The 25,604-nt window shown below is 50.8% G+C and overlaps 1 protein-coding gene across 3 annotated transcripts in view; it reads left to right on the top strand.

Annotated features, from left to right (window-relative positions):
- The first annotated feature begins 8,942 nt into the window (after positions 1-8,942).
- The window catches only part of Ebf4 (EBF family member 4), a 72,765-nt gene continuing 56,103 nt past the window's right edge, over positions 8,943-25,604 (top strand). For 2 of the 3 annotated variants that reach the window (XM_055612957.1, XM_055612893.1), the window contains exons 1-6: positions 9,692-9,828; positions 20,095-20,251; positions 20,502-20,565; positions 20,677-20,732; positions 22,068-22,141; positions 23,307-23,375. In XM_055612957.1, the coding sequence (XP_055468932.1) occupies positions 9,692-9,828; positions 20,095-20,251; positions 20,502-20,565; positions 20,677-20,732; positions 22,068-22,141; positions 23,307-23,375 (557 nt within the window). Of the gene's footprint in view, positions 9,252-9,691; positions 9,829-20,094; positions 20,252-20,501; positions 20,566-20,676; positions 20,733-22,067; positions 22,142-23,306; positions 23,376-25,604 lie in introns of those variants that run through there. The other variant, XM_055612836.1, reaches the window with a different exon arrangement.

Here is a 25,604-nt window from a genome sequence, read left to right as displayed (position 1 = left end):
TCCTTTCCTTTCCTTTCCTTTCCTTTCCTTTCCTTTCCTTTCCTTTCTTCCTTCCTTCCTCCCTCCCTCCTTCCCTTCCTTCCTTCCTTTTTCTCTTTCTTTCTTTCTTTCTTTCTTTCTTTCTTTCTTTCTCTCTCTCTTTTCTTTCTTTCTTTCTCTCTCTTTCTCTCTTTTTCTTTCTCTTTCTTGGACGGATACCCTCCAAGACTCTGTCCCCTCTTGGCATGAAACAGCTAGAGTGGTTGGTATAGCTCTGAAATGCAGGAATCAAGGAGCGTTAAAGGAACACAGGTAGATAAGGAAAGTGAAAGCAGCCTTCCTGAGATGGTGGATTCTTGTTCCTGGAAGACACTGTGGGGAGAATGAAACTTTGGGTGTGAGGATTGTCTTAGTTAGGATTTTTATTGCTATAAAGAGATATGATGATCATGGCAACTCTTATAAAAGAAAACATTTAATTGGGGCTGGCTTACAGGTTCAGAGGTTTAGTCCATTATTGGTATGACAGGAAGCATGGAGGCACGCAGGCAGACATGGTGCTAGAGAGGAGCTGAGAGTTCTACATCCAGATAAGCATTCAGCAAGGAGAGGGTGCCACTCAGCCTGGCTTGGGCTTCTGAAACCCCAAAGTTGGCATCTAACCAACAAGGCCCCATGCCCTAATCCTTTCAAATACTGCCACTCTCTATGAACCTATGTGGGTTCCACAACATGTATCTAAACAGGGCCATCAGGAGAGAAAGGAAAAGACTCAGGGGCCCTATAAAATTCTCAAACAAGGGCATGGGGTGGATAGAGGGATGGCTCATTAGTTAAGAGCACTTACTGCTCTTGCAGAGGACCAGGATTGTGTTCCCAGAACCCAAAGGACAGCTCGTAACCATCTATAATTCCAGTTCCAGCGGATCCAATGCCTCTTCTGACCTCTTCAGGCCCCTGTTTGCATATGGTGCACATGCACGTAAAATAAATTGTTTTAAAAATACCCAAGCCAGCATTAGAGGACTCCCAGCTTTAGGGCCTCTCCCAACTCAAATGAATAAAACTGTCACTTTTGTTTTCTCTATAGCTCGATCTTGTCCTTTTTAGACACTCAATTCTTTGTCCACTTAAAGGAACAAACTTGGCACTCCCCTAGATGACCACCAAAACCACGTTACTTACTCACATAACCTTCAAAAATGAGAGATCAGGTTTGGACTTACCTGCAAGAGGCGTAAAAGAGGCTTTAGGAATGTTAGAAATGTCCTACACTCTCTTACTGGATGAGGGCTCTAAGTATAGATGTTTGCCAAAATTTTACCCAGTGATGGAAAAGCATTGGTACTCCATGGAAAGGAAACCACTGGTCCAGGCCATCCAGAGTTGCTCAACGTTAACTCTAAGCCACAAGAGACATGGGGATCTGAGGTTTCCTGTGGTGAGGAGAACTGCAGTAGGAAGAGTAAGGGACCAGAACTCAAAGATGGCTGAGGAGAGACGAGGCCATGGCACCAATAATAGAAATGTGGTGGCTAAGATCATTTCAGTAATTCAATCACTCATCTTTCTGAAGGGCAGGAGAAAAGACATTTTAAAAACTAAATGAAGTGATATGCACACTCTCTAAACAAATGTAAAAATAAAGATAAAAATTGTGGTGCAACCTACTTTATGAGCCAGGGTCTCCTGTATCCCAGGCAAACCTCTTATCTGGTATGGCTTTAAGTGGAAAGAAGGTATATGTTATAATTCTACAGATGAAAACATTGAGGCTTTAAAAAAAATCCAGGGATTTACCTGGAACCAAGGTGCTGTGAATATAAACATGGTTCCGTTTTAATCCCAGGTGTGGGATGTGGGGCTGATTCAGAGAGTCCACAGCAGCAGACTGTTTGCCTTGTGTGGGCTCTCAGAGGGGACATTTGCCAGCTGCAGATAGTTTAAATCTGAGGACTCTGGAGAGAGAATAAATGCCAGAGCCCAGAGAGTGTTGAGCTCCAAGAAAGAACAAGGCTGCTGCTGCTTTCTCCCTGCAACTCCTGGCTGCTATTGATTCAGTGAGACAAGAAGTTGGAGATCTCCTGAAACGAGGATTGATTGGCTCCAAGGAACCCAATGACGATCCTGACCACAGGAAGCAGCTAAGAGAACTGCACCCCTTCTCCCACTAACCCTTTTTTTCTCTCCTGCCTGGTGTTGGGGTGTTGGAAGGGATAGGGGTGGAGTAGGGAGAAAGAGATATAAAAATGTAAATAAAAGAGTTTTTAAAAAGTACGCTAACCCCTTTCACTTCAACACAACACTCTTATTATACTTGCTTTTTGTTTTACGGTACTGGGGATAGAACCCAGGTCCTCACACATTCTGAGCGAGTATTCTGCCAGTGAACTAGACATAAAAACAGGCTGTGGCAGGGCTCGGGAACAGACTGCTTGCCAGCAGTCAGGAAACCCTGGGTTTGCTCCCCAACACCACAAACCAGCATGGTAGCACATTCCTGTAATTTTAGCACGTGGAGGACCTGTGGGAGGCTCAAGGATGAAAGGTCATTCCAAGTTTGAGGTTGGCCTGGATTACAGCCATGTGTGGAAGTTAGAGGACAACATGCATGAGTCAATTCTCTCCTTCTACTATGTGGGTCCCAGGGACTGAACCCTGGCAGTTTGTCTCCGCAGCAAGCACCTTTTCCAGTGATCCATTCCACAGCCCCACCACCACCTTTTGGGGTTAAACATAATTTAAAGCAAAATATTTTAAGCTTAAAAAGTACGGACATAATATCAAATTTCAAATTGATCATGGTCTGGTAATAGGTTCCCAGATCTTAGTAGGCCCCCAAACCTTTGCATAACCATGGATGGAGTGCCATTCAGGCCATAAAACTCAGCACATAGACAGTACAACCTGCCAAAACAGAACCAAAGACCTAATCCGTCAAACACTATAGTTCTTGGGAAATCTCTAAATGTACTAACCTTGCCTTTTGGCTTGTATAGTTTCACTTCTGGCTAACTGTTTCTGGTTTATTCAAGTATGTCAACCCAGAATATGGTTTTTGTGCTTAAAAGTTCACCCTGAGAAAGGCACCAGGTGCTATGATAAAATCTCAAATACACAGTGTACTCTCCAGCCTGCTAATAAAAACTTTCTATTGGCCTAAACCCAGGTCTAAATAGTCTTCCCTGGTGGATACCTCACAACACACTTACCACCCACGTGTCAGCAAAAAGAGTTTCCCACATGTAGCTTAGCGTAGACCTTGGGGCCCCACTATCCAACACGCTCCTCAAATAAGAGCATCAGTCACTGAGCCTCACACAAGAGTATGCTACAGTCAGATCACACAGGCTCTGGAAACCTCTTGTGTGCATCTCTTTACATCTCGTTCAGTAACACTGCATTGGTCATTTGAAGCAACTGGGGTAGGAACTTAGACATCACACAAATCAGTAATACTGCTGACCAGGTTTAATTTTGAAAAGCAGCATTGAACACTTACCATGACACAGCAGGGCCCCAGCATCCATGAGGTAACTGAAGCTGGGCAGGGTTAAAGTAGCTCACTATTCACATCTCCAGACCCCAAGTCCACTCTGTGGCACTTCTCAAAGACTAGTGGCCATAAATCCTAAGGTGGTAGAGACTGTGTTTCCTTCCCAGGGAGGATGTGGAGCAGCAAGATGAAGTGGGCTTGGTGACAGGTGCTAACCGTGTGAGCTCGTCTCTCTGGGATGACCTGTGTGACTGCACACATCCAGTTGAGCATGAGTTCCTGACCTCTGCACCCTAGACAAGTCTGAATTCCACAAACATTTACTTACCAAGCATTTTTCTATGCATCATGGATGCAGAAGAGCAGAAAAAAGAAGGAAGGAAGGAAGGAAGGAAGGAAGGAAGGAAGGAAGGAAGGAAGGAAGGAAGGAAGGAGCAAGGAAAGGAAAGGAAGAAAGAAAGACAAAGATCCTTGACTTCAAAAGCTACAGAGCAGAAAGTGGCATGCTTCACTCCCCACTGACCCTGCCTTAGTTGTTGGGAGCACAGAGGTCCTTGTACTCTCGGAGAACCAGGAATGATAATCACCCAGGGGTGTCTCCTCAATGGAGGAGATAAAATCAAATATGTGCATCCAGAAGGCTGGGAGTGTGTTTTGCTGACAACCTGCTGACCTTTTTGCTATCTGTGGAGGCAGACCTCACCCACCTTTACTATAAAGTCAGACCTCACCCAAATTACCCAGAACGATTATTCCAGACTCTTCCCTCCCTAGACCATGACCTATCCCTAGGGGGGGCTGTCACCAGTACACTATAGCCTAGTGACCTTAATGCTCTCAGTCAGAGACCACACCAGATTCTAGACTTTGTGAAACCTTAAGCTTTACTGTGCACCTGGAATCAGACTGATTGTTGCCTGGAAGCCTTTCTGCAAACTGCACTGTGTTTTAAATATTCTGACAATGAACTGCCTGGCATTAGATTCCAGGCTTGGTTGATCAAGCCAATCTGTACAGGGTTTTCATTCTTCTCTCTTCCCACTGTTTGCTTGCCTTTTTGACACCTGCAAGGACCCCCTCACTTAATTTAGGTTTTGTTGTTGTTTTACTTTTTCTTTCTTTTTTTTTTTTTTTTTTTTTTTTTGAGGCTGGCCTTGAACTCACAGAGATCCACCTGCCTCTGCCTCCCTGGTGCTGGCATCAAAGACATAAGCCACCGTGCCTGGCTAATTGAAGTTTTCATTGTCTCTGACAAACACTGTTCCTATTTAGCTCCAAGTACCATCAGAAGATTTAGTGTGGGGCAGAGCTGAAGTTTATAAATTGGAGGGAATGGGTCCTTTCAAAGAACATACAATTACGAATATGCAATACATACAAATAACCATGTAAATATTTCACAATAAATTCTCAAAGGGCTTTGGAGAGAGCCTATGAAAAATCAGTCTCTGCTGCATCCTCTCTCCATTTCACTTAGACAAGAAAAGCAGCCTTTTCTGCAGATCCCTTACTCTATGCTGCTTGTCCCCCATTTGCAGGGCAATGGCTCCCTTTCCTGTTGCCCCTCCCCAGCAATATGCAAAAGAACACACACACAAACACAAACACCCCCCCCCCCGCCACAAAGTAAGGAAACAGCTGGGTATGGTGGTGCACACCTTTGATCCTAGCACCCCAGAAGCAGAGGCAGGCAGATCTCTGTGAATTAGTGAGTTCTAGGACAACTAAAGCTACATAGTGAGAGAACCTATCTAAAAAAACCCAGAACAAACAAACAAACAAACAAACAAAGATAAGGAAATGTGTAGTTTGATATTTGCATCCCGAGTTAACATATTTGTATGTACTACTACAAGTGACTTTCTGAAATGACCCTTTTCTTCACTTTATGGGAGTATGTGAGAAGCCATAATTAGTGCATGTTTTAATTTTTGTATTATTTTCTAACTCTCAGGTGACTTAGGAAGTGGATCCAAACAGCAACCTAACACTTTGGGGACTCCAGGGGGCAGTCTAGTACAATAAACAGACTCTCCAAGCACTAGTCAGCCTCAAATGACTGTGTCTGTTTCCCACAGTTCGCACTGGGTTGAGGTGTGGAAAATACCTCTTCTTCTTAAACAAACAAACAAACAAGCCTAAGCTCCTCGGCATGGTATGTGAGGTACCGGCCGTGTCACCCCAGGTGCTGGCACCTTCCACCTTTGAAGCAGGTGTGGCCAGTCTTCTGGTTCCACAGGCCCATCCTCCTGGCTGATGTGTATATCTCTCCGCCCAGGCCCAGGCCCTTCTGTGCTTGTTCCATTACCCACCCCTGCTTCTATGACAGTCCAGCTCACCCTGGTATGACGCTGACTGTTCATGAATTTTCTGTGAGCATCCCGTGAGCTTCAGAAGGGCACTGCTAGGCTCCGTTCTCCATGTATTCTCTAGCACTGGACACATGACGAGAATCTTCTTGAACACAAGCATGAATGTCCACGAAGCAAAAAGGTGAGATAAGGGGTTTTGCCTCCTCTAATCCTTAAATTCTTGTCTGTAGAGCAGCCATAGTATGTAGAAAGGAAGAAATCTTTCCCCCAAACAAGATAAACAATGCAAAATGAAACGTCATTCCAAGAAACAGTGTTGTGGCTGGATCTGAAGAAGAGACACTCAACTCTGATCTCAATGACTGCTCTAACATCTGTTCAGGAGAGAGCCCGAGTCACCCAGAATTTTTGCTTCCTGCTTTAGCAGCCCTAACCCAGAAACCCTTCACTGAGGCTTCAGGGTCTGCTAAGGTCCAAACAGCATCCTGGCTGGTTCCTGTCCATTCCACGGGGTGAGTTAGGATAGAGTGGAAACCATAAAAGCCAGGAGATCGCCACTAATGACAGCTATCCCTCAATGCCATGTTCCTAGGCCAACCTGTTCCTCTATTTCCCCGGGTTATTCCTGAGCACTTGTTCCTCAAATCTATTTAGAGCCACAGTGCAACACCAAAAAGGCACAGAGACTCACTCCACTGTGCCCTGGATAGAAAAGTAATGCCTAAGCTGGAGGGGACAGCATAGTAAAGAGACAGCCTGCAGTGGGAATGAGTTCAGTCAATGGACAGTTCTTTGTATCAGGCAAGCAAAGAACTGACAGAGGAAGGGAAACTAGACTGTCTGGTGAGAGACATGGATCAGGCGGCAAAGGGCCTAGAATGTCCCTAAACGGGAGGAGCCATGACATACACTGGTCTTCTTAAGAAGGTTATATATCCTCCAAATGAAGCAGCACTTTGAAACCTGCAGCAGGAGGATGGAGGGTGTTTGAGTGGACATCTGGGAGACAGATAAGGAAGTTGACAGCAGAACAGGAGTTGCGTCTCCTTCGGGCAAGGGTGAAATCTAGTGTTGAAATGTGTTACTATCAGAGACATTCTCTGTGGATGCCAGGGCAGAGAGAAGGCATGGAAGATCTGCAGTGGAAGCTGTAGGTGGAAGAGAAAGCTCTCAGAGACAACCTGTCCCATCCCGTTCAAAGCCTGTGGGCAGCAGGAGAGGATGATGTGGGCACGCTGGCTTGTGAAGGATGGGCATGTGGGAACTAAATGGTGCCACTGCGGCCCAGGAGCCCAGCCACGTGTGCTGGAAACTCTTCCCGGGGCAGGTGCTCATTTCCTGCCCCATGGCCCAGCCCAGTTCTAATTTCCCCAGCTGATGGTCAACATAGAAGACAGGAGCCCAGGCTAGGATGTGGTCTTCCTAGCCTCACAGCCTCACAGGCTTCGGAGAACAACAGCATGGGGGCGCGGGGGACAGACAGAGCAGCCCAACATCCTCAGAGGGTAGGAGGTGAAACAGATAACACATCTTGTTTATGGAGTAGTTTCCTTAGATGGGTGGGAGGAGGAAAAGATGTGATGAGTAGATACTGAAGGAGGGCTGAGGACCAGAAGTCCCAAGAGACAAAGCAGAAGCAACCGTTCCAGAACGGGGAAGAGTCAGGCTGTGAGCCTCCAGGAGTAGCCAGCCCAAACTGGCAAAGCAGCCTTAGTGGAGTACTCGTGTTAACTTCTGAAGAAACAGGAGCAGAAACAGGCTGTAGGATGTGGGAAGAAGGGGGAGGATTTTTAAGAATGGAAAGTCTTAGCCAGGCATAGTGGCGCGCATATGTGATAGCAGCATTCAAGCTCTCTGATGCAGGCTCTCACCTGCCAGGTCTGCCAGGGCCTTTGACTCTGCATTTCTAACGAGCTACCAATGTCAATGCTGCTGATCCGGCAGCCGTACTCTGAGTGACAATGTTTAGTAGCCAGCTAGAGGCCGGTGGGGAGAGACTTCATTTTGAGAAACCTGCTTTTACCCCCACCTGGGTAAAAGCTGAGCCCTTGAAAAGTCTGCGTGAGACTGGCAGTGTCCTTCCTCCTTCTTCACAGGTGACAGAGGTTGAAAAAAAAAAAAAACGAGCAAAGAGAGAAGGGAGAGTTAAGATCAGGAGGTCAGGAGAAGAGGCAGAGGGACTCTGGTGTCCCTGGATCTTTCCTCTGCATCAGTTAGGCTGACTTTGAGCGTGCCCTCTCCCCACCCCCAGGAAGATGGAGCTTTGAGAGTTCAAGCAGCAGCAAGGACAAGGCCATCCCTCAATATTCCCCCTTTGCTGTTCCGCAGGAAATTGCTGGAGTCAACCCAAGGTTTGTTGATAGCCTGTAGGACACACAACAAATGGCTCTGCCCCAAGGTCAAAGGCCAGATGATTTCTGTGCAGAAATAAAGGATGAGCGGACTCAGGAAAGAAGTCTGTGGAAACGGAAGTGAGCTGGGCTCTTAACTCTAAGCCTGAGTCCTGTGGGTCCAACTTGCCATCAGAAGTCTCAAAGGCTCAGGTGGGAATGTAAACTTAAGTTTAAGGTAATCCAGGAACAAGGATGCAGGACTGACGTGGCTCAGCTTGCCTGGGGCGGCATCCAGGGAGAGACCCTTCAGCACGAAGCCGCAGAGGTTAAGCCGAGGTCAGGTGGTTCCAAGTGAGCAGCGACTCCCAGAATCGAGCTTCGGCTGAGGCGAGGGCGGCGCATACTTGGGGGAAGGAGATGGGACCACAAAGATGCTGGGGCTTCGTCTGGCGGCGACGGCTCGGTGCGACGAGCTGCGCGGCTTAGGCCGGGCTCCCTAGCCGCGCAGCCCCCCGCCCGCCCTGTTCCTCGCCTCCCCCGGCCCAGGCCAGCTTCCCGGCCCCCTCCGGCGGCGCCTCGCAAGCCTTGGCCCCCAGCCCCGCCACCGACTCGCCAGGGTCCGCCCCGCCGCCGCGGCCCCAAGCCCGGCCGCTCCTCCCCCGATGATGTCACGTCCCTGGCCGCCCCTCGGCCGGCCTCGCGCCCCGCCCCCGCCTCCCCTGGCCCCGAGTCCCCTGGGCCCACCCGCCTGCGACAGCCCTCCTCCTGCCCTTGCTCCCTCCCTCCGGCTCCCGCTCCCCAGGGAGCGGCGGCGGCGGCGGGATGGCCAGGGCCCGCGGCCAGGCCCCGGGGAGCGGCGGGCGGCGGCGGCCGCGGCGGGGAGGAGCGGGGACCGGGCCCCGGGGGGACTCGGCCGGTCTGCTGCTGCTCCTGCTGCAGGTGCTGCCGCCCGGGGCAGCGGCAGGCCCGGGGCGCCGGGGCCCTCGGGGGCCTGGCGGCGGCTGCGTCTGCTGGCCGGGTGCCGGCCCTGCTTTTCCGCGGGACGCGCGGCTGCTGCTGTTGCTGCCGCCCCGGCCACCCCCGTCGCCGCCTCCGCCGAGCTCCGCGGCCGCAGCCTCCCCCTCTCGGATGGTAATCAGCGCCCCGCGCGGGCGCCGCGGGCGGGCGGGGGTAGAGATCGAGGGGGGAAGGGCGGGCACCTCGCGGGGCGCTCGCCCCCCCGCCCCCCCCCCCCCAGGACCGCGGCGCTGGGCAGCCGCCAGAGCGCGCCTCTGGGGCGCCTCCGTGCGGAGCGGGTGCCGGCTCCGCTCGCAGTCTGCTCACCGGCGCTCAGGCCGCGGGGGAATCCCTCCGTCTCCCCGCCCCGCGCCCCGGGAGGGGAGGGGACAGCGTCGGCGCCCGGGGACCCGCTCTCTCTGAGAGGCTGGCGCGCACTGAGGCGCCGGGACTCCTTGCAGCGCTGCGCTCCTGGAGGCTCCTGGTGCCGTCGGGTCGGGCTGAGCTGCGACGCCTACAGCCTCGGCGGGGCAGGATCCCTGGCAGTGGGGGGCGCCCACGAACTGCGGGTCCGTATGTTCCCCGCACAGGACGCTCTGCCCCGCGGTGGGCTCCACCTGAAAGAGGAGCCGCTGCTGCCCTCCAGCCTGGGCTCGGTGCGCTCCTGGATGCAGAGCGCGGGCATCCTGGACTCCAGCACGGCGGCGCAGAGGTAAGCGCTCCACTCGACCTAGCTCTCCGGTTGGACCGCTTCGTTCCGCTTTCATCCCGCATGCCTACCCGCTGGAGCGAGGGGTGGAGACAGTCCTAACTCTTGACTGTCCCGACGAAGTCTCCTGTTCATCCTGTGTGAGTCTGACTTCCTCCTGAGGATGTGGGGCGGGGTTGCTCGCTAGGGTCCAGGGTTCTGGACTTGGTGTCGCCTCCTCCCGCACACCTTGAGCCACGACCCACGGTCACTAGAGATGCCCAGCTCCTTCTTCCTGTGCAGTCTCAATAGTTCTGCGCTTGTCCAGTTCTGCCGTTACCCAACAAGCAAGGCGAGAAACTCTGTGGTGCACAGGGCCGGGGATATGGCTGGGGCTGAAGAGTGGCTAAGCCAGTGGGCAGTTAGCCATGCTGAACCGATTGGGGTTGAGAATGGGGCTGGGCTCCTCTCTCGGGTAGTTTCAGGTAGATCCTGAAGGAGACTGGAGGCTCTTGGGAATCAACAGGATCCACCCTGGTTACTTTTCGGGGGGAGGCTCCAGGATTTGGATGGGGACTTTGAAGCCCTGGTTACCCGGTCGCTGCAGCAGCTGGAACACGGTCTCTGAAATATTCCCTCTAGTTATACAGCATGGGCTGGAGGTTATACAACCGATCAAGCGCTCCTAGTGCCCAGCACTCGGTAGGGACTGTCCCCGCAGGACAGGGCGAGCACTGGGTCTCCCGGAAGTTTAAATAGCTGCTGCCCAACATATGAAGGACGGCGGCTAGGGTTTGTCAAAGCAAAGCAAACCTGGCACACTCACATATCCAAACTTGTGCAAATATGACTTGGAGTGTGCCCTAACCTCACCCAGTGGTAGACACAGTGTTTTGTGGAAAGGGGGATGCAATATTTTTGCACACCAGACTTCACAGAGTGTGCTGGGCTTTCTGTCGAGTGGTCTCTCCAGAACAGGAAAGGGTATGGCAGATGAGCCAAGTCCCGTCCGTTCTCGGAGGGATCTAACTAGAGACTAGAGACACACAACCACAGTTTAACACCACCGCTCTCAGTGTGATGGTGTATTTCCCTCCCGTTTTCCCCTTTAAGGTTCGACTTGTGCAATGCTTGGCTTGTGTGTGCCTCCTTTTCTGCTGTTGGTTTTGGCTTTTGCTTTAAGTTGGAGCAGTTGTGTGACGTTAGAGTTGGGTGTATTAGAACGGAAGTTCCCGTTTCTTTCTGACTTTGCTGTCTACTGCCCATAGCCAGCAGGTTTGATGAGAGGGAGGCGGGGGTGACAGAGATGATATCCTGCAGGTGGGTGAAGGGGCGTGAGACCTCCAACATCATCCCTCCTAGTCACCAATGGTGTTATCTACACAGAGAAAGGTTCTTGAGTGGTGTCTACTCTGAGTCCCCAAGACCACATTACTGAAGCCCAAAGGCTTCTTTGGGCCTGAGCTTGCTTGCCCCAAGTCTGGAAAGCTCCATTCTAGGACATAGATTGAGAGTTTTCAAACATGTGGGCGATTCTCTTCCCGCTTCCAGCGGGGAAGCTAACCCTTGGCTCTCATTTCTGACCACACTGCCTGTCATTTCTTCTACCTGTCTTCCCCCTCAGTTCTCTGCTCAGGTCTTCCTGTCCCAAAATGTAACAATAAACATGCATCTCCCATTCTCTCCTCCATGTCGCTCCCTGCCTGGCTTCATTCTCCTGCAAGGCTGCTTGCTTCGGGTGATTTGTGCCTTCCTCATCGTCACTTCACAGCCACTTGGTTTTCAGAGCTTATAGGTGCTTAGTCTCAATCCCAATGTCCCCAGATGCCGCTTCTAACAATTACACTCCTTTGCCCTAGACCCCGTTCTTCCCAGGCTTGAAGGATAACATAAACTGGTCCTGTACTCTGATTCTCCACTTGAAGGCTGTCACTGGCATGTCTCTACTTCCCAGAGAGCTGGCATTCAAGGCTCATCACAATCTGACCCCAGCTTTGTTTCCCAGCTTCTGTATGATAATGGCCTATGATGTTGGAGAGTCAACAAGATTGCCAGACCTTCTTTCTCTTAAAATAGTCCTCAAGCCCTTAGCATCATACACCCACAGAATAGAGCCCCACCGAGCCTTGAGGAACCCTGACTCCTTCCTCTTCAGCACCTTCTCTGTTTATGTTCTTCCTCCCTGCCCAGGGGAACAGTTCTTAATGTTACCTAAAGATGCTTACCACAGGTCAGGCTCTGCTGTCCTCTGCCTGTCCCTGCTTTTCTGGCTGTGCCAGCTGAGGTTTTCCTATAGGGCAAAAATGGCAGCCCTTTCATTCCTCCTTCTGTAGCACCCACAGGCTTAAGTAGTCCACCTAGATGGCTCCAAAAGCCTTCCCTAGCAGGTGCCTCTCTTCACGTCAGTATGTTCCAACAACTGCCCTACATCCCTCAGCCACCTCTCTCCAACTTTAAAACTTAGACTTTACAAAAATGCCAAAGTTTTGAACAAAGTAGATGAGGAGGAAAGAGGCCCAGAAGGCTTGCCAAGATCAGTGAGGGAGCCGCTGCAAACAAGCAGGAGAATTCTGAGCCTAGGAGTAGGGAGAGAAGAGGAACCAAGTACCCATCTCACAGGAAGGGAAGGGAAGACTGGCAATGAAGGTTACCACTCCCTGCCAGGGTCTCCCTAACAGGAATATCTGCTCAAAGACTTCTGGCTAATGCTGTGACTTCCTGCCCTAAAGCAATAGGAATTTATCTCTGAGACCCATTCCTATCCTTCTATCAGACAAGTCTTCCTGCTTGTGGGCTTAGCCCAGGAAGAGCACTTTTCTCCTGGTGTGTTTCCTAGGTGGGGGAGATCGGAGAGGCCTGGCCAGCTCTCCCCCTGCTGTGGTCCTGGGAGACCCAGGGCTGGCTGTTCTACCAGCCAGTCACTCTGCAGGAGCAAGGCCTTAGAGAAGGAAGGCAGCTTGGGATGTCTTTCCTGTAAGCAGCTGCAGGCTAGCCTCCCTGCTAGGAAATGCTTTTGTTTGCTTTAATAATTAATAGCTGCTCCTCATCCTGGAACCTGGCTGGCAGGCAGGCCTCGGGGTGGATGGTGAGAGGGTAGGCAGAAGAGAAATGGGGTGAGTAGCTAGTAGGTGGAACCGAAAGCCATGGGGGGAGCGGTAGAGCACACTTGTGAGAGTTTTCTTCCCCTGTGTGTTATTGCTCTTATTTTCTTTGATATGCATCGTGGCTAGGTTCTGAGCATATCAGGGCCCAGGCAGGGCTAGGCTGGAGGCAGGCACAGCATGACGATTACTCTCAGTCCCGGGCCACAGAGGAGAGCTTGGGCACCAATGGGATGCTTAAAGGAATGGAGGGTATGGAAGAAATGAAGGCGCAACTTCTGCACCCTGGGCCGGACAGGGAGGAGAATGGCTGGGTTGCGCAGAGGAACTTGCTGCAAATCTGAGGGTGGTGATGGAGATGTGGGAGGCATGCGTTTTCGTTTCTCTCACCTTCTGGTGGAAGTAAAGGGTGGTCAACAGAGCCTGCGTCCAACGCGGATGACTGCAGTCCCATTAACTCAACATCTCAGCCTTGAAGATGGATCAGGCTCAAGCCCAAGTGCTGCTGCTGAGAACTTTGGGCTACCAGGTGGGCCAGACTTAAGGTTTGGCGGGAAAACGGAAGGCTGAAGCCCCCAGGGTGGCTGGTCTTCCAGGGGGATGCAGATGGTTATTGTTAGATTGCTATGTAGAGTGAGTATGTGATTGAGCATGAGCATTTCTGAGTAGAGAGCAGAGACTGTGGAGGGAGCTTTGTCTACCAGAGAATTCTGGATGCCAGGAGCAGAGCTCTGGGGCATTGTGCTCAGCCTTACAAGGGAACATCCCCAGGGACCTGCTGGGTGGGCTCAATGTCAGCTAGCATCCCTGTGTGCTCTGGGGTGCAGCTCACCTTAGTGGCCTGGGCTATGAGGGTCAAGTGGTCCTTCTTCATTTAGCTTCAAGGCCCCAAACACTACTCATGAAGCCTAGGCATACCAAGCTTGCTACAAGGCAGGGCTCTACTGTCCACAAAGTAGCTCTGCAAACCAAGGTGTTTTATTGTTGTTTGTTTTGTGTTTTGGTGGCACAGAAAGTCTCCTTAAATTTTGGGCCTGTTTAAGAGCAGAAGATGTGGCGGAAACACTGCCGTATAGGCTCCCAAGACAGGGTTCTCTAGAATAGAAACAAGTTCTCTAGCACCTCAACACCCACCAGAGCTGAGAGGAAAGTGTTTCGACATTGTGTTTGAAATAACCTTTCTAAGAAACTGAGAAAATGTGTTGTTTGTTTTGGATTCTTGCAAAAATGGTTAGTATGACCTTTTGCTGTTGTTGTTTGGTTTATTTATTTATTTATTTATTTATTTATTTAGGTCACTCAGGGACATTTATCTGAAAAAGGGTACATGCTCTGTTTCCTATGATGCCAAGTGAATGAAATATCACTGGACTGTGGGCTCCAGCAGTACACAGGCTGAGTAGGCAGGCCATTGCTCACCTGCATTCATCATAAACTCAAAATCTGCAGAGTTGTCCTTGGGCCTCGAGGGCTAAAATTCTGCTGGCTTCCTTCATACCGTACTTCTGGCAGTTGGGACTCATGCCTACCTTCTTTCTTTTTATTTTATGTATGTTGGTGTTCTGCCTGCATGTATGTCTGTGTGAGGGTGTCAGATCGCCTGGAAATGGAATTACAGACAGTTCTGAGCTGCCATGTGGGTGCTGGGAATTGACCCCCAGTTCTATGGAAGAACAGTCACTGCTCTTAATTAACCACTGAGCCATCTCTCCAGCCCATGCTTACCTTCTTAACACCCTTGGTTGGTAAAGGGTCTACCTGAGCCAGCATCTGCTTCCTAATGTCTGAAGACTTGCTTAGGAGGTCAGAGCTTGTTCTGTCTTCACATGGCAGCCAGGAATACAGGGGGTCGGGGAAAATGGTGGGAGTAGGAAAGATGGCTCAGTAGTTAAGATAGATCCATAGTCTGGATACCGGCCCCAACCTCAGGAGGCTCTCAAATGCCTGTAATTCAGCTCCACACCCTCTTCTGGCCTCTTTGGACACACCTGCACGTATCCACATGCAAATACATATGAATAAAATAAATCTGAAGGACAGGGTGTTGGCTTAAAAGGTGGAAATGCCTAGCTAGAGTTGCTGGATAGACACTGAGTCCCTGACCCAGGACTCAGGTGGGCGAAGTCTGAGGTACTTGTTCTGTGTTTTCATAGTTCCCATGGGCAAGCTGTGGCTGCCTACAGTGGTAGCTTGATGGGCCGCCTTCTTGCCTTTGTCTCGCTTTACTCCTGCGGTTCCTGGAATCAGTCCAATAAGCTGTTGATATTTGGGGTTTTGCCCCGGGGACTTCTCTGCTTCTAGGAGAACATAAATAAAACACTTGCCTCCCTCTCCAGGATTCAGGGGCTCTACCCATCTATCCTATCCCTCCATCTTTCTTTTAGATCAAGAGTAGACATCTCCAGCTTTCTTCCCACCCTCCAGCTTTATCTTGGACAACTCCACTTTGGAGAACACACAACCAGGGATGATGGCCTTCGTCTGTATCTCTCTGTCTGGGCAGAGAGCACCCAGGGCTGCCTATAGCTCTCATGTCTGGGCCCAGGATGGGACCATGGGGACTGCCCCGGCACTGGGTACTTTGTGAACTGTTCCAGCATGTCTCTGTTTCTTTTTATTCTTTATCTGTGGTTTGTTTTCTCATTACAAGAGCAGCAGCTTCTCCCAAGAGGAAAAAAGAAAGAAGTTTTCCCTCTCCTTCTCCCCAGGTTTCTCCCTTTGCAACTTGCAGTTCTGCCTACCAGGGGTTGATCATCTATTGCCGTTACAGGCACAGGAGCAATGAGGACAGCCAGGGAAGGAAGACACAGTCCAGCCTGCTTCTGTTTTCTTTTGCTTTCTGCTCTTCTGTACAACACAGTCCTTGTAGTGTTCTGCGTCGTGCACATAACAAACACTAGATTCTTCAGCAAAATCTTTTCCCATTTTAGCTCGGTCTCCTCACTTAACTGGCTAAGACATGACTGGTAGATTGGAGACTTCCCAGGCAAGGAGCAGAGAATAGACCTAGCAGAGGTCTTCCATTCTGTTGGCCAACCTTGGTATAAAGGGGACTAAGACCGCCATTAATATTGTTCTGTGGTGACCCATGATAGTGGAGATAGTCGATGCTGCTCCATGGAAGCCTGTGAGCCTGAGCAGGGGTGGAGGTTTGGGTGCTACTGTAGGCTGTCTTAGGAGGAAGAGAGCCTGGCTAAGTGAGGTCATGCCGTGGGGCATGTGAGATGGCTCTGTTTCCTTATACCTCTCCCATACCCCACCCCCAGCACTGGATACTGATCCATATCCCCTAGGGGAACCTGCTTTCCTCCGCCCCCACCCCAATCTTTGTGTTCTTTCTCTCTCCCAAGTAATCCTCCCCACAGGGAAGGCAGGCCTGGCTTAGGGAGTTTGGCCTAGGGTTTGGGGAAAACTTCCAGTGCTGGTTCTCCAGCAGAACAGTAGGAGCAGGGGATAGACAGGGCTATTGGGCTGATTGACATTTGCCAAGAGGACTGGAGTGGTAAAGAAAGCTCAGGCCCCTATCAGTTCCCTCTACCCCAGTTTTAGAAGCCCAGAGCCAAGCACAGAAAATTTCTTTTGCATAGAAAAAGACTGGGGATTCTGTACTTTCTCAACATCCACTTCTTCTCTGCCAGGGCCTTTCAATCTACTTTTTTCCTACTGTCCGAGAGCCTATCCAGATGCAGAAGGAATAAAGAAGAGCAGTGAGGGGTTGCTCTACAAGGCCACCCCCTTCTATCATCTCCTCCACTTGGTGGTTCTTGAAACCATCCCTAGCAGAGTTCAAGCTAAGCTGGCCCTGGAAGAAGGAGGATGGAGCTCAGAGTTGATGTTTCATTAGCATATTCATCCATAGTAATCAGAGACCTGCTGTGATCAAAAGCTCTCTTCAGGATTCCCTGCCTCTCAGGCAGGTTGAGAAGCTGACGGAAGGTGGTCAAGTCCCCACTTGAGAGGACTGCCAGGAGGGAATGGGGAAGAGTGGAGAGAGGACAGTACCCCTGGAGAAGGGGTTTCTGGTAGGAAAGAGTGTTGGCGCCTTGTCATCGCATCTACCTCCAATATCACCCGTTCCCATGGCCATGGGGCTCCCAAGAAGGCATCCATGAGAAAGAACAGTTTGTTTTATTATTTGCTGTATTCCATATAAGTGAAAACAGCAATCACCTCACTCTCTGACAGCCTAGATACTATGGCCTAGTGTGAAGCCAAAGAAAACAGTAAGTTGTTTCGTTTTTTAAATTTTACTTTATTTATTTCTTTATTTGTTGGGGGTGGGGGTGCTTCCATGTGCCCACTGCACTTACAGAGGTCAGAAGAGGACACATGGAGGGAGCTGGCCCTCTCTTACCATACAGGTTTAGGACTGAACTCAGGGTGTCAGAGTTGGCAGCGAGAGCCTTTTACCCACTGAGCTATCTCACTGGCTCCTGATTTTAAGTTATGTGGAAGGAAATATTAAATAGCAATGAATTTGGAAGTCATTGTCACTGTAGCATGCCTGATGGGCATCTGGGATGCTGGTGTGTGCATATGTGTGTTCATGTGTGGGTGTGTTCATGTATGGGTGCATATGTGTCGAGCACAGAAGGGAGTCAGTGTACGGCCTCATGTTATTCCTCACAGACCTTTCACCTTCTGTTTGAGACAGGGTCTCCCATTGGCCTGGGACTTTACCAAGTGGTCAGCAAGCCCCAGGGACCCCCTTGACTTCGTTTCCCATCATACAACACCATGTCCAGCTTTTTATGTTGGTTCTGGGGGTCCAAACTCAAGTCCTCATGCTTGTGAAGCGCACGCTTTCCCAGCTGAGACATCTCCCAGTCCCGGGCATTGGTTTCTAGTGGACTCTGGCTTCCCCTGTGTAACAAGCCAGGAAAAAGAACAAGGCAGAGGCCACAGTGCTTTCATGACCTAAAATGGAGAAGTCATGTGCTATCATTTTTGTTATAGTCTGTTGACCACACAGACCAGCAAAAACACATTATGAATGGAACCTGCTTAAGCACTTTGGGAACCATCATCTTGGACATATGGAAAATACTAGCTTGAGCCAACAGAACCGGAGTTCATTTCTGCAGGATGTTGGACTCCCGTGTGTGCTGTGAATCACATTTCCCAGCGGTGCGGCCACGGCCCTCTTGTAGGGAGGAGACTGGGACACCTGTAAGGAAGGTGCTGTGGCATACCTGGCCTAGAGAAGAAGTCTAAACTTCTTAGTGTTCACATTCCCACACAGTCTGGCAGGAACCTCCAATGCAAACTTTTCTCCCCTTTACACCCGCATGAGTATGTGTATGTGTGGGGGCATGTGTCATTGCATGTGTGGGGGCGTACATGCATATTGAGCATGTGAAAGTCCACGACTGATGCTTTCCTTGGATTCTCCCTTGACCATTCAGCTTACTCATTGAGACAGGGTCTCTCAGTCAAACCCAGAGCTCATCCATATGTCTAGGCTAGCTAGCATTCTTGTTACGGGAACCCCCGCCCCTGCCCTTTTAGCACTGCCGTACCCCCAGCATTTCTGTGGGTGCTGGGGCTATGAAGTCCTCACGTTTACGTGACAAGCACTTTAAGCATGGAGCCATCGCCCCAGCCCCATGCCCTTATTCCCATTCTCTTTCTCTCTTTTTATTTTCTCCTTCTGTCTCTCCTTCTTTCCTTCTCTATTTATTTTGAGACAGAGTCCCCTGTATCTCTTGCTTAACCTCCAACCCACTGTGTAGCCAAGGATGAACTTCCAATCTTCCTGTCTCCACCTCGAGAATCCTGGGATTACAGGTGTGCACCACCAATTCTGGTATTATGTGGCACTGGGTATTGAACCTGGTGCTTCCTTCATGGAGGCAGGCACTTTTCCAACTGAGCTACATCCCTCAGCCAGCGATTCACTAATCTGATCCATAGAAACTTGCCCTTAGAGACATTCTTTGGGCTCTTTGTTCTGCTCTCTTTCCTCTTCAGTTTTTGAGTTTATACTTATTCCCTGAGGGTTGGGGGAAGGCCACAGTCTCTGTAAATCTGCCCCTATATCCCACACACAAAAAAATTATTATTCTTTGCTGTTTTGTTTTGTTTTGTTTTGTTTTTGGCCAGGTGTGGTGGCTCATATCCTAATCCCAGCACTTGGGAGGCTGAGGCAGGAAGATCCCCAGCAAGTTTGAGGCTAGCCTGAACTACATAGTGAGTTCCAGGCCAGCCCAGACTACCGAGTGAGAGACCCTATCTAAAAAAACAACAATAACAAAGCAAGACAAAACCAAAACACCAAACAAACAAAAACACCAACCCAAAACAGTGTTTTCCTCCTTTGCTTCTTTTTTTACATGGTTACATATTTGGGGTGGGGGTGGGGTACCCATACACTGACCCTTGTTCCACTCTCTGCCTGCGAATTCCCTCCTCTTCCAGGCATTTAATTCCAGTACCGCATGCTGCGTGTGACAGAGTTTAGTGCTGGAGTTCAGGGACAGTCTGGTAAATGAGGCCTTGTTTTTTTTTTCCTTTCTCCTTGCTTCTGAGCAAGGTTTCTGATGAGTCAGGAGCAAGCCTTTGGTTAAGGCCAAACTAGGAGATCCTCCTGCCCAGAAGCCATGCAGCCCTGAAGCTGGAGTCATGCCCTCTGTAACCAGAGAGGGTATTCCCCATCTATACCCACAGCCCAGGGTTCAGGATGGGCAGACTCATACCCTGGAACAGCTCAGCATCGCTGGTGGTCTGATGGATGTCATGTTGCCAGGCCCTATTTGTAAGCTGGGGTTCAGTGGGAAATTCATTCCAGAACCTCCCAGATACCCCTTGATGCCCTAATACACCTTCCTAAGTGCCTCTGGGAAATATAGTGAGTTGATTTATAGTTTATAGACTTCATTTTAGAGATAACCCTTTCTAAATATGGCCAAAGCCTGCAGCGGGGGAGAGCCTGTCAGGATGCCTTCCTGCGGCACCTGTGGCGTTCCTTTTTCTTGAAGAAGCAAGCTGGGGTGACCTCGGTGCTGGAGACCTCTTTATGGACTGATGTGGTACTGCCCGGAATGGAAGGGCCCATCTAGTCTGACCTCTTGCCCAAGCTCTTGGCATGTCAAAGCCTAGACCTGGCCAGCCACCTACCTGGCCAGAACCACTGGGGTCTTTCTCCTTGGAGGGCCCTTCCAGAGGTTTTCCAGTTCCTTTCCTCCCACAGTGGCGTGGGCCTGGCAAGAGCACATTTTGAAAAGCAGCCCCCCTCCAACCTCAGGAAGTCCAACTTCTTCCACTTCGTGCTGGCCATGTACGACCGGCAGGGGCAGCCCGTGGAGGTGGAGCGCACAGCCTTCATCGACTTCGTGGAAAAGGATCGAGTGAGAGGCTCATGGGCTAGCCTGGGACTAGCGCTGGGAGTGATGGGAGGGCTGCAGGGAGCCTGCCACATACACACGCACACTGGGGAAGATGAGTGGATAGATGCCAAATGATTGGGAAAGGATGGGCGAGTGGCTGGAAGGCAAAGAAGGATCGTGGGTTAGGATGGAGGGTACGGGTGAAGGGAGCATGGGTGAAGGAGGTTGAAGGCCCCGAGCACTTGAGCATCCTTCTGTCTTGCCCTTGCAGGAGCCTGGGACAGAAAAGACAAACAATGGGATCCATTACCGCCTCCGGCTGGTGTATAACAATGGTAAGCAAAGTTTGGACAGCTCGGTACCCTGGGACACACAGCGCCTCACTGGAGGCCTTGGGCATCCTCATGCTCCCTTGACAGCCAGCTCTTTCTGCCTTCTCACCCTAGGGCTTCGAACAGAGCAAGACCTCTATGTGCGTCTCATTGACTCCATGTCAAAGCAGGTGAGCCAGCCTGGGGGCTGTTCTGGCCCATCTTAGTCATATTCCTCAGCACCCCAATCTTTGACAGGAAATTGGGGACATGCAGTTTATCGCTGATGAAGGAGAGCTTCCTCAGGAGGAGAGGAAAGGGAGTGAGACAGGAAGTTAGCCGGCAAGCAGGCAGTCTCAGGTAGAGTCCAGCCTCAGCCCCATACACGGGGATTGCTGGGAGAGAAATGTCACCAGAGTTGGTGTCCTTAAAGCAAGGAGGCAGTATTTTGTGTCCTCTAGCAGTCAGCCATTGGCTGGGGACCATGCCTGAGGCAAGAGTGCACACTGAGAGCAATTCGCAAGAGAAAGCCCTCTAGTGTCATCACTAACTGCAAAGGGGGAGGAGGGGGAGTACACTGGGTCAGAAAAGAGACCTGTGTGCAGTCCCGGAGCTGGGACGCTCAGCACCTTGCCGATACGATGATCCCGGGAAGGAAGCTTGAGGCTGACAAAAGCAGTTCAGGAAAACAATCCCCATGCACTCTGAGAGGTAGCCCAGCTCTCAGGGCTTTCAGAAACATGCTGGTAGAAGGGGCTTGAATTGCAAATGGGCCAGATTGGTTGGTCTGGAATGAAGCATGGCAGTTGGCATGCTCTTGTATGGACAAGTGCTTCTAGCAGCCTCACCTAGTCTCAGTCCCAAGGCAAAGCAGAATGGCTTCTGTCCAGAGAGCTCTCTGTCACTGTGACCGGGGAGGCACACCAAGCATTGGCAATGGGTCTGGGTGGCGAATGAGTGTGGCAGCCTAGAGAGAAAAGGACCTGCAAACAGAGGAAGGCTGGAAGGCCAGGGGCTAACACACTAGAAGGCCGGATTTATAGTTTGGGAAGCCTACTTCTTGTTCAGGACAGGGAGCGCTGAGAGACTGGGAAATGGGGATCAACAATCCAAGGGCGACGCACCGTCTGAACTGGGGTGGGGGCAGCATCCATGAGCAGAGAAGCCTCATAAGCATGGAAGAGGTTAGCCATGGGTAGGGGGAGGAGCGTGAGGCAGGCTGGGACCGGGAGCCTCTCTGCTCCACCAGCCGGGAATCTGCAGACTGGGTGCCGCTCGTGCCACCTAGGGGTGGTCCTGTTTGAGGGTAGGAAGGTCTCCACCTGAGCAGCTAGGCTTCAGGCTCCTGCTTTGCACCCCTGGACTCTTCAGATCGAGGCAAAGGACATGATCTTACTTGGGGTGGGAGCTCTCCCGGACCTTGGTTCCGGAGGCACCAGGACACACCCTCAGGCTCATCTATGCTTGCCATGGGGACTTGAGAGGGGCCTTCTTCCCTGTGAGCCTGCACGCTTCCTCCTTCCCAGGCTATCATCTACGAGGGACAGGACAAGAATCCTGAAATGTGCCGCGTGCTGCTCACTCACGAGATCATGTGCAGGTAAGATGGGGGCTGTCATCCAAGATGCACCCTGACACTGACAAGGCAATGTGCCTTGTTAAGATGTAGCTTAGGTCCCCTGTCAGGGCCTGACACAACACCTCCAGGTCCCTGGGGAAGCTTGGGCAGGGGAGTGGTGAGCTCCCTGGGCACAGCATGGGCAGAGGAGAGGCTCCTTGAGGCCCCATTAGCCTGCCCTGTTTATGTGACTTCTCTAAGTGTTTTTGTAAGAGAGGCCTCCCACAGCTACTGGAAGCTTAACTAACAAAGCTCCGGGGAGTAGCTCTCTCGGAAGAGAGGCACAGGCTGGGCTGGGCAACCCAGAGGCCTCTGGGATTTGCTAAGGGCCCTCGTGGAGGAAAGCTAGCTGCCGAGATGTGAGAATTGCTGGGCAGCTCTTTGGTAGATAAGTGGGGTGGGAAGGGGGAACACAGCTCTTAGCTTCCCCTTCCCTTCACCCTAGAACTTAGCATTTCCTGAAGGGGTTCCCTGGATATCCCAGTCCTACCATGCCTCAGGGGAAGCTCCTGATAAGTGTGTGTGTGTGTGGGGGGGGGTGGAACTAATGTTTACAAACCTGTAGTTGAGACAGTGGCCAGCCTTGGAAGGGAAATTATTTTTTTTAATGATTTATTTATTTTATGTGCATTGATGTTTTGCCTGAATATATAGGTATGAGGGTGTCGAATCACTTAAGAGCTGCATTACAGACAGTTGTGAACTGTCATGTGGGTGCTGGGAATTGAACCCAGGTCTTCTGAAAGAGTAGCCAGTGCTCTATAGCCACTGAGCCATCCCTCCAGCCCTGGAAATGATTTAAAAAAAAGAAAAGCCAGAAAATGCCTCTGGAGTGCCGGGCACAGGGCAGATCTGGGTCCGGGTGCAGCTTACAGGGCAGGTTCACTTTGTGACTATCCAAGAGAGACTACAGACCATCCACTGCTTGGTGGCACAAGGGCTTCATGACCAGCCTCATCCCTAGAGCTAGGCTGGCAAGGGTGCTGCCAAGCCCCTCCCCAACTTTCTCCCTTAAGTCCCCGGAAGAGATTCACCTGCACATATGAATTCTATACCCATAACAGGACGTCTGAGTCCTCACTGGGGCTGCCCCCCTCACTCTGTTTCTTTCACCACTTCTTTCTGTCTTTCTTCATCTTCTCTTCAGCCGGTGCTGTGACCGCAAGAGCTGTGGTAACCGGAATGAGACGCCTTCAGATCCAGTCATTATTGACAGGTACAGGCTTGGGGAGGGGACCTAAGCATACAGTGGAGAGGTTGGGGTAGAGAGGTTTCCTAATGTGGATGGCTTTGAGACCAGGGAGGCTTTCGAAGGGACCAAAGAAATGCCAACCATGGCCAGCTGAGGGGAGTCCCTATGATAGGCTTTCTGGAGCTACAGTCCCCAGCTCCTTTAGTCAGAGGAGCCAGAGAAGAACAAGGGTATGACAGGAGGTATGGGCAAGGATGGCGAAGAACATGGAAGGACTACAGAGTGGAGCTGCTGCAGGCCAAGTGCTGGTCCTCTGTGCTGGATGACTCAACTCTGAGTGCCAGCATTACAGCTGTGCCCTGCCACACCTGCCTTAGCACCTGGATTTTGTTATTTAAGGAGAGAAGTCACAGAGATGGAGAGATGGCATTCAGAGATATCTACAAGGTTTCAGATCTGACCAACTTGGAAGAGGGAAGGAGGTTTAGGAGAGAGCAAGTTTACAGCAAGGTGACGTAGTAGAAGTTTGGTCGTAGCCATCCCATGTTCAGTGAAAACATAGGTTATCGGTTGTGGATTCAAATGTGAATAATTGAGATTGCGGGAATGAGCATTGGTAGAAGACAGGAGAGCTCTAAGGGCTGGATGTGAGGTGTCCAATATTGAGATGTCGTGAATATGTAGAATCAGCAGAAGAGAATGAATAGAAGCTGCCAGAGAGGTAAGAGTGACGTCACAGCAGTGCTATGTCCTGGAACTTAGATCAGAAAATGCCCCAAGGAGGAGGCAGTCGGCAACTGCAACAAATACTACTCAACAACTGATCATTAGATTTTTGCAGTGTCAAAGATATTGATGACCTCAACAGGGATGTTTCAGTGGAGTTGAGGAACATTGCCAAGTCCTTGCACAACTCTAGGGATTGACCTAACTGGTGCAGCAAGAGAATGAAGGAATGCCAGATAGATGGACTCACAGAAAAGCTAAGATTGGCTGGTCTGCTCAATGTGATAGAGAAGCCTTGGCATCCCAGAAAACTCAGCGTGTTTATCATACCTGGTTCAACAGGGAGGTGGGGTTATTGCACAGAGCTGAACAGAAGGTGAGGTTATAACACACAGATGAGCAAGTAGGCAGGGTTGGACAAGGGTGCAGGTCTGGCTAACCTCAGTAGGAGCAGTCTCTGTAGGGAACAGTCTTTAGGATGTGAACACCGGTCAGCGGGTCTGCACACGCCGTCAACATTCAAACTCAGACCCAAGGAAGACTTTTGGTCCCCGTGAGCCTTTCCTGGGGAAAGCTTTGCCACTCCTGGGGGACTGAGCTACCGGGGTTCTAGACATGTTCACGCCCAGGTCAGCAATCCACCTTCAGTCAGGACTTCATTCACTCCCTACGGCGTGCAAAGAGAAAGGGATCGGCGAGTTCAGGTGCAGAACATCCTTGAAGGGGTCAGAGAAGCAGGGTGGTGGCTGGAGCAGTGTTAGTAAGGATGAGGAGGACCCCGGTGTGGCATGCTGAGAGACATCAGTACACAAGGGAGAGAAGGGGGAATTTCCTGTTCATGTCCAGCAGCAGCAAAAGGGGTAGTGCACAGGTTGGAGCACTGGTTTTATCTGGGAACATAGACCGGTGGTCCAGGAAGCAGCCAGGATGACAGGACGGGAGTGAGTTAGTGTCGGGGCTTGCTGACATTCTCCCATGATTGCTTTCTGGTTTTATTTTACGATTGCTCTGTTTTCCCAATGAAGAAGGAAGGTCAGCAGCTGAGGATGAAGATGGAGAGGGACACAGTAGGGGGTGAAATAGTTGTCTAGGAGAGTGAATGGCTCGGGGAGCCTCACATAATTGCCAGGCAGCACTGAAGCACACCCGAGGTCTGTGGTCATAAATTTAGTGAGAACTTTCTCTAAAGCTCTCTTGGGCCTTACAGGGACAGGTGCAGAACAGGTGAGTGGCTGTGTGTGCCCAAGTAAGGGGCTGCCAGTTGAGCACAGTGACAGCTGAGATTATGAGAAAGCTAAAGGCGTGTGCCAGACGGCATTCACAGAGATGGAACGGGACTAAGGAGAGTTGTCTAAGGAGAGGAGTATGGGGAGGGAATGTAGGAATGTAGGTTCAGATGGGGTTGAAGCATTGTCAGAAATGAGTGACTGGGCAGGAAATAAGGCGGAAGTTAGAAGGGGCTTGGAGAGCTGACTGCCTGCAGGCGGGAGTACTTTGTGGTTGGATCAATTAGTAGCATGTGGCCAG

The sequence above is a fragment of the Psammomys obesus genome, unplaced genomic scaffold (assembly GCF_907164565.1).
Source record: "Psammomys obesus unplaced genomic scaffold, mPsaObe1.curated_primary_1811, whole genome shotgun sequence".
NCBI lineage: Eukaryota > Metazoa > Chordata > Mammalia > Rodentia > Muridae > Psammomys > Psammomys obesus.
Note: the sequence above shows the minus strand (reverse complement) of the source record. Positions and strands in the feature narration are given on the sequence as shown.